We start from the raw sequence: 12046 nt of genomic DNA, 5'->3' as shown, positions 1-12046 counted from the left end.
AAAAAGAGCATTGTGTCTTCTACACTTAGCATCCCTTGGTATTTGGAGTAACATTATGTTTGCATTTTGCATAGACACGGTATTCAGATCAATTGGCCACTCCTATTGAGAGAGACACAAACAATATTCTGTTTGCCAGCAGCTGTATTTTTAATAGTACAAATCTGAGTTTATATTAAATTGAATAATTCGGTTGTTTAAATCACATTTACTTTTTACTGTGAATATGTTTTTAGTATGTCTTCATTACTCCTAAAAATACATATAATTTAAGAATTTAAACTACTACTGAGTAATAGTTGTAATATTTCTGTCCCGTATTAGCAAGTAGATGTTCTCTCTTTAATAATAAAAGCAAGGCCTTAAATTATATTTTAGATGCTCATTACATGAACACTGTTACTGCTGTGTCACAAGCGTTAAAATAAAAATGTTAAATAATAAACTGCCATCAAGCGTTGGCTTTTGTTCCTTCATCATCTGAAAGGGAATTTTATGAATGATGCATCACCGTGCTACATACATTTACATTCAAAGACCAGTTGTTAATGTTTTAAGTTACTTCCAGTGAATCTTTAAAAATCTGTGTGAATAATGAAGCCATTGATTGTGTTCAAGGATTTTGCCTTTCTTCAATGATATGATTTTCTTCTCATTTGAAGGAGTATTTAATTGCATTGCTCATCCACTTTTAATATTTAATAATAATTTTATTAGCTGTGCAGAATGAGAAGGGCAAGATTTGCAATATCTAGTGCTGGTCATCAATTTTTTCTTATCATGACTTAATGAGTATTATAATTACAAGGAGAGGCAGAAATATAAATGAGCTGGGTACTTGGTTGGGACTTGCTGGTTTATTGGTTTTAGTTTGAGCAAAGTCCAGAAGAGACACAAATAGAAAGAAACAAATATCCGGAAATGTTTTAGAAGCCCTGGCACACATGTTTTGCAACCTACTAATCATTCCTCATTTAAATAATGAACAGAGGCTTTGAATAAAGTTGAAAACACTGACAATAACAATTCCTGTAATTGACAGGGGATCTTGATGACTTACAAGGCTTAGTCTTGGCAGGTATATGTTCCTTTAATCTCTATTAATGCATTTTGACAACTTTTGATTATCTTTTCTTAAACATTTTTACTGTCACTTGCTTTCAGCTAAGACAAAAGCATGAGTTACTCTGAGTGGGAAAACTTGGCATAGCCATCATCATAATAGCACTTTTTACTTAAGTAGCAGCTCTCATCTGAAGTTTTCAAAGTGCTTTTGAGTACATTTCATTAGGCTTGTGGGATGGAGGTCAAGGGAAATGTTCTTTGGAGGCACCATACATTTAAAGCCTCTATGGAAATATAACCCAGGCCATGGGGAGAAAATAATTTTCATTTTTAATGATCTAGATATGAGTATGTGTATTAGATGACTTCTCAATTTTGAATGCCATTTTGTTCAAAATGGCACTAGATACTGTTGAATTTAACATGTTTTAAAACAAGTGATTTTTAACCCCCTCCAGCAACTGCTTCGAGAACGACAGCAGATGGCCAGCCGTCCCTTTGCTTCTGTTGATGTAGCCCTGGAAGTGGGAGCTGAACAAACAGACTTTCTGCGAGGGTCATTAGAGGTAGGAACAGTGGTGCTGAAAGGGGACCGCTGTGATTTGCATATGTATATTACTTCTCTAAGCTGCATCTGCTTGTGAAGCCAAACAGAGTCTGATTATCTAGACTTGACAAGATTCAGCTACATATGTTATGCCATTTTCAAGGCACATAGTTTCAATAGGATGACATGAGCTGTAACAAAAGCCACTGGAGAACCTATTAGTCTAGGCAGGAGTGACAGACTGCTCACCTGGCAGCCCTTCCCTGATAAATAGGAGCTGAAGGAATTCAAGATATAGGTATGATGGAAGAAACATAGTGTCTGTATTTAGTCCTTGGAGTGCTCAGTGCCCCCCAGTTAACAATTCACATCATTCTTTATTAACAAAGTTGGCTATAAAAGGTGGGTGGAGATGAGTTGTATTTTAATTACATAGTTTCACTTCTTGAACATTGAGAATTGTAGAATATAGTGAATATTTTTATATGATGGCTGTATTAGTATATGCTTTTATTGCAAATGCAGAAATAGAGTATGGTGAAAGAGAAATGATTATGTACAAGTAAATGTGATATTAGAATCCTGAAGTAATGCATGAAATTTCTGAAAATAATAACCCCCAAAGAGGAAAAATCCACAGATTGTGATTAACGTCTAATCAAAGCATTTTGAGGCATAGTAATTTTATTGTATGCTTACCTTTTTAATTTATATTTCATATGTGGTAAGATGTTTAAGCAGGAAGATTAAAAAATACTATATAATTGAAATATTTTATTCGCTTTTTAAAAAGTACCCTTTTGTGATTAACTTCATGTTGCTATATTTAGACTTTGCTTTTCTTTGAGGAAAGCAAGGAATATAAAAATAGACTCCTCCAAATATCGGATACAGATATAATTGATTTTGTCCATAGAATTTTTGGTCATTCTGAAAAAAATAAAGTCAGACCTCATGGATGCTATACAAAGGACCAGATTTTAGAGGGCATTTCTCTATGAAATTTTTTTATTAATAGCTTCTGTGTACTTGATTTTTTACTACTCTAGATCACAGGTTGCCATGGAAGCTTAGAACATTAGAAAATTTATGGGTATATCTTCCATTACTTAGGGAGAAGTGCTCTAATTTCTAATTTTACAGTAAGTGCTCTGATTTCATTTTGGCCCTTAGTTTCAAATAACTTTAGTACAAACCTTTAACAAATAGAAAACCTGAACTGTTTGAATCTAACTTCCTTTTTCTCCTCACTTGTTTAAAACATTCTCAAATGCTGCTAAAACTCAAGTGACAAGAGACAAACGAATATAAACCGTACGTAGGCCAAGGTAGAAAAGGAATAATCAAAAGAACTAGAAAACTCATAAACTTAAGAAACAAATGTAATAACTGTGTATCATCATAGCTGGTCAGTTGCTGCTTAATAGTGTTCAAGAAAGTATTCTCAAGTTTTTTTTAACCTTAAATTTATTTTGTAGAGTTTAAAAAGTTCTACCTCTACTTTCTTTTCCCCCATATTTGCCTGGTAGTCCTTCTTTTATTCCTTTATTCCCAACTTCTCTGTACCCTTCTGTTTTACACCTATCCCTTGTAGAAAAGACTGTTAGCTTTTTATTTTCCCGATCACTCTGTGTTTCTGTCTTTTGATTGGTAAATTTAATCTGTTTACGTTGATAATAATTGCTGGTCTACCAAGGCTCATTTTAGCTACTCTGGTGTGTGTGTGTGTGTGTGTGTGTGTGTGTGTGTGTGTGTGTGTGTGTTGGTCGTTGTTGGTGTTATTGGCCTTGCTTCTTTTTGGTTCTTTTTCACAGCTTCTTTTGGATAAATTGATTTTCTTCTACTAAACTGAGAAATACTCTATTCCTATGTTTCTGGTAGTTATCCCTTACTTACCAAGATTCATAGAAATGACTATTTTTCCCTATCGGTGTCTAAAGCTTATTCATACAAATTCCTGCCCTGCCCATCTCAAACACAGTTATTACTTTAGCATGCTTTCAGCTCTCTCTGTTTCTCCCACCCTGCGTTAATACTGCCTGGAATTTTTGACCCAGATATTTTAGGTGCACTTTTTCTGCATCACATCATATTTAAATAACGATGAACCACCTTTACCCTCCTTTACTTTTTGTGTCTAGTTGCTTGCTCATGCATTTCTTTCACTTGTCACTAAAGTAAATCCTCAAAATATTTTCTTCAAAGAGAAACTTTATGTATTTGAGACCTTAAATACCTATATACCAATATATTGATTTTGTCCTCACATGTAAATAATAGTTTAATTAGATACAAATTTTTGTTTCAAAGTTGTCTTCAAAACTTTAAAGATATTACTTCATTGTCTCAAGTCTGGTGTCAGTTTGATTCTTTGTCCCTTACTAATGAGCTCCATTTTCTTTTTGGAATCTTTCAGAATTTTCTCTTGTTTTTCAGTGTTCTTAAATTTCTCTCTGATATGTAAATATGATCCTATTTGGCACTCTATGTACCCTTTAAATCTGCAGACCTGTAACTTTGTATAGTTCCGGCTAATCTTTTTTACTATTTCTTTAAATATTTATTACTCTATTCTCTCTCCTTCTGGAATTCCTATTAGTACTCTTGATACTTCTTTTACCATCTATACTTCATAGCTTTTCTCTTATTATTTCCACTTTTTTAATCTCTTCCTGATGCCTCTGGGAACACTCCTCAACCTGGTATTCCAGTATACAATTTTTTTCTTAGATTGTACCTTTTCTGCTGTTTAACCCATTCATTGACTTCATTTCAACAATTAAATATTTTGTTGTTAATACTTGCAAGTGATTTTTCTTCATAACTGCTTGTTTATGATTCATATTTCTAATACCCTCCCTTACTTTTCTGAAACCATTTATTATATTTAATTTAAATATTGTTTCATATTTGCCATCCTTTAGTGTAGACTGTTTCATTTTTCTATTTCTTTCATGATGCTTACAGTCTTTTTTTCACTCTTATGTTATTCTATTAACACGTATTTTGTCATTAAGATCTACTTAAAAATAGGCATAATATCCTTGACTCTAGATAGTGCTCTTATAGGTAATTTAGAGGTTGGAGGTGAGGAAGCTGCTCATAATGAATAATCTGGGCTCAAGCACTACCGCTCATTTGCCACGGGTGTCCCTTTCACTGCAGAGAACTTTCTATCTAGTACTTCTTTCCCAAGCATTATTATCAGAGGGTAGCCTCCCTCTGGTATAATTGCCAGGTCAGCAGTTGAAGTGGGGAGAAGTGAATGCTTAGGAGTTGCCCAGCCTCCTGCTAGTGTGGCTGTAGGATCCCTCGCCCTAGCAGAGCTCTAGAACTCCTCCGTCATTAGTTTGCAGCCTTGGGCTGGCACTGGCCTGGTTCTGATGCTTTTCTGCCCCACAGCAGGCAGGGTAGGCATCAGTCCACCCAGGACAACGGGGACTCCAGTCCTCTTCTAATACAGGTCACCATTTACTCCCTGCAAGAGTCCCAATCACTTTCAGTCTTTCCTAGTATTTCTTCAAGACTTTGTATTAACCTCTGAGTGTGTCCTGAGAGTCATCAACCTTCTGATTTCTTATACGTTATCTCTATGTTTGAACTCAGGGGAGGGACAAGTGACTCATTCTGGCTTGTCATTTTTTGGCTGCAGGACCGTATGTGCAAGTGCTTTGTACTCCATAAAGCTTTATGTTAATGTTGGTATTATTATTTTCTCTTTTATTATTATTCAGTTATATGAATAACTGGTGTGCCTCTATTTCTTTTGTATCACTTGTTTTCTAAAACTTAAATTCAAAACCTCAAAGAAGAAAAATACGTACCTGCATGCTCCCATTTAGAAAGCCCTTTTTATCTGGGGATCAGGTTCTACTTATCAATGTATAGTCTTGTTGGTTTTTTTGGAAACAGCTTTATTAAAATGTAATTCATATACCATACAATTCACCCATTTAAATTGTAAAATTTGATGGATTTTAGTATATATACAGTTGTGTAACCATCACCAGAAATCAATTTTAGAACATTTTCAAAAATTGAATTCATCTCGAAAAGAAACCCCATTCCCTTTAGCAGTCACCACCCGCTCCCTTTTTCCCCAAGCCTCTCTCTTAGCCCTAATCTACTTTTTGTCCTTATGAGTTTTCCTCTAGTATATTTTCATTCCACTTCATACAAATGGAATCATGCAATACATAGTCTTTTGTGACTAGCTTCTTTCACTTAGCATTATAGTTTCAAGTTTCATCCATGTTGTGGCATGTATCAGTACTTCATTCCTTTTAATTGCCAAATAATATTCGATTTTATCGATATAGCATATTTTGTTTTTGCACTCATCAGTTGATGGACATCTGCATTGCTTCTACTTTTTGGATATTTTGAAAAATGCTACTATGAATATTTGTGTACAAGTTTTGTTTCCATTTCTTTTGGGTATGTAACGAAGAATGGAATTTCTGGGTAATATGGTAATTTTTCATTCCTTGTTGAAAAGACTTTCTTTCTCCATTGAATGATCTTGGGAATCTCATTGAAAATCAATTGATCATAAAAGTGAGAATTTATTTCTGTAATCTCAATACTATTCCATTAATCTATAGGTCTATCATATGACAGTACAGCACTATTTTGATTACTATAGTTTCGTAGTAAGTTTTGGGATAAGAAAATGTTAAGTCCTCCAACTTTCTTCTTTTTGAAGATTGTTTGGCTCTTCTGGGTCCTGTGAATTTTCACATGACTTTTAGGTTAAGTTTGTCAGTTTCTGCAAAGAAGCCTGTTAGTACTTTGATAGGGATTGTGTTGAATCTGTAGATCAATTTAGGAGAACATATAGTATTTTAACATTCACTTTATTAAGGTGGTAGTTTTGTTAATTGAGTGCCTTTATCCTCCATCCTCAAAACCCTAAGTTCAGTACCAGGTTTCCTTCATCTTGATAAATAATTATGATCTCTGATATTTAAAGTTCCCTATATTCACATGTCTAATAATCTCAAGTAAATTGACAACTTAGAAATTTTTTTTTGAATTCAGGTTGAAAATACTGTTGTTCAGTAGATTGTTTTTAGATCTTAAATTGTTTACTTCTTCCTGTAAAAGTTAAACATCAGAAGTAAATATCAGCAGCTAATGCTAATTTCTTTCTTTGACATACTTTAGAAAATAATAGAGGTAGAAGCATAAAGTTTAAAATTATATTTTGTTTTCTCCTTTTCTAAGCATTTTGTAATAATTACTACTAAGTAGAAGTTATCTATCTGCTGTATATACACATACATATGTGTACATATACATTTATATGTGAGATTTATTTTCCATTGTCACAGTACACTGGAAGCTGCTCCAAATTGCTCTTTTTTATATACATAACTTAGTATGATGTGGTTTATTGATCTGCTTACACAGCAAATTCTGAAGCCTAGGCCTATCCTGAAATAACATTAAGGACTTCATTTAAACCTAGAAAATCAAAGTAATTGTAAAGTCCCTCTGCTGGGTTTTTCTTAAAATTCAGTGATTAAATTCAACACAAAGCCATAAGTAAGCTGGCTATTACTATTCTGTAAATATTCATTGAGTATTCATAATGTGGTAATTTAAGGAATGGATTCCTTTTAAATTAAATTGGACTCATGTGCCACTCTGAGTTCCAAATCTGTACAGTCAGAGGGAGAATGTAAGGTATAATATGAAATTAATTACCTTTGATACATCTGTAGGTAATGGTACTACTATACACCAAAATGTCCTGTTCTATGAAGTAGATGTGTTCCTGAAAATTTTATATATAAGCTAATTATATTTTTTAATGAATGAGGAGTATTCAGTCTTCACAAGAACTTTGTATAAACCCTAGGTGTAAAACTCTTTGTGAGTAAAAAAAAAAAATTATAGTATGAATAATCCCCCCCTAAATTATCCGTTAAAATATCTGAATCATTTTATTTTTCTAAATTATAGTGACAAAATACATTATTAAAATTTAATAAATGCACTTAGAATGTAAATTTATATATAAACACAATTTATTAGTTGGCTTTAAACTTATTTTTAAAAGAGGGTTATTTTTAGGACTTCACTGGAGGTCCAGTGGTTAAGGCTCCATGCTTCCACTGCAGGGGGCACGGGGCTCTATCCCTGGTCGAGGAACTAAGGTCCCGCATACTGCACAGCATGGCAGAAAAAAAAATGGGGGTTATTTTTGTGGTGACCTTGTGACCCATATAGTATATATTTATCAGTTTTCTTCCGCCAAGTAATAGCATGATAATTTACAGTGCTTGTTTAACAGATTTTTATGGAATGTTCCATATACGTCAGGCACTGTTCTAATAAGCACTTGAGAAGCATCAGGGAACACAACAAAGAACCCTGTCCTCATGGAGTTTATATTCTAACAAGAAAGTAAGATATTTCATATATTAGGAGGTGGTAAGTACAATGGAACAGGAAAAAATAAAGCAGGATAAGGGTTTTGGGAGTGCTTTGTGGAGGTGGGGAGAGTGTGCTGTATTGAATAGGGTGGTGGTCAGGGTGACCTCATTGAGAAGATGAGAGTTGAGCAAGGCTTGAAAGAGATGAAGGAGTTAACCATGCAGCAGATTCCTAGGGAAAAGTGTTCCAGGCTAAGGCAATGGCTAGAGCAGGGGCCCTAAGGTGGGGATGCTGGGCAAGTTCATGAAACAGCAAGCATAGGGTGGGGGCAGGTGCAGGAGGAGGCAGATGATATAGGGCCTTGTAGACCTTTGTAAGGATCTTGACATTCAATCCTAAGTGAAGGGGAGAGAACCAATTGCAGGCTTTTGAGAGAGGACTGACATAATCTGTTTCTAGAAAGATCACTCTGCCTTTTGGGTTGAGAATAGTTTGAAAGGTGATATTGTATAGTTTCCTGAGAAGCAGACAGCAAGACAAGGAATTGGTTCATTTGAAGAATATGCTGGTAGGGACATGGAGCCATGAGAAAGGGAATGGAGAGCAGTCAGTACCACTATGGACAACTAGGGCTTAATCCCGTCGGGGAAACCCTGGGAGTCAGGGTAAAATGCACGTCAGACTACAGACACCAGGACAATTTCTCACCTCCCTGCAATCACTGGTTGAGGGCCACTTCCCAGAAGGCCAGAGGAAGCCCTCAGGCAAAGAAATGAAGGCTTTGGCATTGGAAGTTAGCGGAAAACTGACGTGGTAACTGGTGGCGGTGGGGGAGGAGTGTAAATCAACCCAAAGTTTCTGCTACTAGGGCAAGAATAGAGGGAGAGAAACTTGTTCCAAGGCTACTGTAGGAATCCAGGCAAGGGATAATGGTGGCGAGAGGCGAGACCAAGGTCATAGCAGTAAAAGAGATGAGAAGTGGTCAGATTCTGGACTTTGCCTTTAAAGTCATTATGAGTATAACGTTCTCATTTTGAAAGCCTTTCTAGAGACTTTGTGTTTGTAAAATCCAAATAGAAAATAAGACAGGATTTTCTCTCTTTACCTGGCACTGTAATAGCTCTAAAACTTCTGAGGCTGTTGTACTTACTCATTGAGAGGAGTAGTCACATTCTCTCTAAGTATACCCTCTCAAACAACAAAATATATGCTTTTCCTAGGTAACTGATAGAAACCATGCGAAAATGAGGTACAAGAACCTAGAGCCCCTTAAGTGACTTAGATCGACTAGGCTTGTTAGATCTGGTGTCACATGAAAAGTAGAGCATACAGTTTGATCACAAGCAAGTTAATTTATAGCCCATTAGGTTGAAATGATGATGATGTTAAGAATGTACATTGCCTGTTCTCGGTTATTGGGGGGAGTAGTGGTAGGAAGGGAGGAGGGAGGGAGTTGGCAGTGTTATAAGCTGGTATGAGTCCTCAATTGTCATCGACAGTTTTTGCTGGGATATTATTCTTTGTTTCTATTTTTATTTTTAATTTTTTTAGCCAATTATTCTTCTACCCCTAATATTGAAAAACTGGAAACCACTTTAATGGCCAAAACTAAAGGATTTGTTAGTTAATTTATTATATTTTACAAAACGGTATATACATTGTGATCTAATTTTTGATAAACATTGAAAAGGATCTGGTCTAATAAATTCTTAATAATAGTTGTATCTAGGTGGGTAGTATATCTGGGCTATTCTTTTTGCATATCTGTGTTGTCCTTTCTGTAATGGCATGCATGGCTTTTTTTTAACGGGAAAAAATAAAACCAACAATAGGGTGAAAATATAAAATGTGAAGGTTTTTTCCCTTAAGTTTTAGACCCTTATATTGACTGCATATTTGGGGGCTTGAAATTTTGCCAGGTATTTAACATGAATGTTTTCAGTCATCATTTCTGTTTTAGGGAACAAAAACTCTTATGCATATTGTACATATCCTGGACTGCCCTGTTAACCTTTTTACTCATCATAATTAATTTATCCACATTTCAATTTTTGAAAATGTAGATGACCATTGGGTTATATTCTACAAAATTAGTGCTTAGGTGTTCACCAAGCATGCACTAGAGAGTGCTTTCCAAACAATAGAGAAGAGGATTTATATGCCAAGGTAAGGAGCTTGAACTTGAGCTTCGTAGGTCATGGGAACAAGTGAAGTGCTTAAATTGAGTTTAAGATACTATTTTTCAAAATTTATTTACATATACTGTCTCAATCTCATGTGAACCTAGGTCAATCTTATAAAACCCGAAGCAGATTTTGTTTGTTCTATTTACTATTGAAGAAACTGAGGCTCTGTGAGCTTAAGACCCTTGGTGAAGATCACAGTTTAGTCACCAGTAGAGTAAGAGCAGGGTTTGTATCTCAGATTGGCCCAAGAAATTTCTTTTTCACAGCATTCTTAAATATTCTGATTTTAGTTCAAATTGAGAATACATTTTAGGCCCCAACGTATCTCTGGAATATTTTTTCTTGTAAAGCTATTTATAAGCATAGAATTACCTAACATTTATGTAGATGCTCGTGCAGTCATGAGTAATTGAGACAGTTCAGCCTAGTACACTACGTAAGAAAAAAGGTGACGGGCACATTGTTTAAATCAAGGCCAGACGCAGTGAGCATCTCTCATGTTAAGAGCATTGTTGGCTTTGCTCCCAAAGCAGCGTGAGCCCAGTTCTCTGCTGATGGGTACAGCCAGTGGCCCCTCTGGCATTTCTTTCCTGGCCTGGCATCTTCATGGACAGTAGTTTCAATGGTTGGACTGAGGATTTCCTAGGTTTCTTATTTTTCAGAGATTTATAGCTGTCTTGTGATACTTAATATTTTAATTATTTTATTAACATTTATTATCAGTGTTCTGATTATAAAAATAATAAATCCTCATTGTAGAAAAAAATGCAGAAATAATCAAAATTAAAGTATTCCATTCATAAATATCTATTGCCAGAACTTTTATTTCCTTCCTGCAATATTTTCCTCTTGCATATATGTATTTTTACAGAATTGAAAGTATATTCTCTATGTGATTTTGCATTCTGTTTTTCTCACCAAGTAGTATAATAAGAACGTTTTGCACTTCTAAGTTTGATTTTAAAATGCCATGTTGTTTAGTAGTATAACATAATTTATTTGGCTGTTTTATTTTCAATTAGTTTGATTCTAATTTCACACTATTATAAATAAGGCTTTAATTAATGTTTGTACATAACTCTTGATCCTAACCTATAAAAGGTAAACTGCTAGATCAAAAATTATGACCTTTCATGGATCTTGAGATATATTGCTTACTTACTTTCCAGAAATGTTCCTTTTCAAACTACCTTTAACAAAGAATGAGAATTCCTGTTTTCCTGCATCTTTGTCAAAAATGATTTTTAAAGCATTTAAAAAACAATTTTGGTAATTTGAAATATGAAATGTTATATTCTCTTTCAGATTTCTTATTATTAGCAAAATCAAATATTTTCATATTGTCTTTAACCATCTGTATTTCTCCTAGTTCATTTTATTGGTTATTATTCCCATGTCCTCTTCTATTTAATAGCATTTACTGATAGTAATCTGATTACACAAGAAATTCTATATTAGTCACAGAAAATTTGGAAATGATTCATAGCTTATTCAGTATATTTCTTCATCCTTCTATTGGAACATTTTTTGCTTCTTATTTATAAATCACATCTATTAAATGTTTGTAATTTTCTGTTACAGATATTTCCCTTCTGGATATTGCTATTAAAATGTTATATTTTCTCTATTTTTTTCTACTAATCAAACTGGTTTAGTAATATTTTCAGACATTACTTTTGCTTTCTATTTATCCTGAATTTTTAATTATTTTTCCTTCTTTGCTGGCCTTCTCTTGAATTGAAGATTTTTAAAAATCAATCTTTCCTTTTCTCCTCAACTGATATTCATATTATACACTCTTTCTCCTCTTTTGGTGATTACTCTTAAAATTGTAGCAGGCATAGTTTCAGTCTGAAAATAATGAGCT

At 34.4% G+C, this 12046-nt stretch overlaps 1 protein-coding gene across 10 annotated transcripts in view; it reads left to right on the top strand.

Annotated features, from left to right (window-relative positions):
- ATRNL1 (attractin like 1) overlaps window positions 1-12046 on the top strand; it is a 715591-nt gene that overhangs the window by 463028 nt on the left and 240517 nt on the right. For 8 of the 10 annotated variants that reach the window (XR_014253040.1, XR_014253041.1, XR_014253042.1 and 5 more), the window contains one exon: window positions 1524-1631. The exons of the other annotated variants lie outside the window; for them this stretch is intronic. Coding sequence is in view for 5 of the 8 variants with exons in the window: in XM_082423366.1 (XP_082279492.1) it covers window positions 1524-1631 (108 nt within the window). In the remaining 3 variants the exon portion in view is untranslated. The remainder of the gene's footprint in view (window positions 1-1523; window positions 1632-12046) is intronic. 10 annotated transcript variants of the gene reach the window in all.

The sequence above is a fragment of the Balaenoptera physalus genome (genome assembly GCF_965194825.1).
Source record: "Balaenoptera physalus genome assembly, chromosome: 14".
Classification (NCBI taxonomy): Eukaryota; Metazoa; Chordata; class Mammalia; order Artiodactyla; family Balaenopteridae; genus Balaenoptera; species Balaenoptera physalus.
Note: the sequence above shows the minus strand (reverse complement) of the source record. Positions and strands in the feature narration are given on the sequence as shown.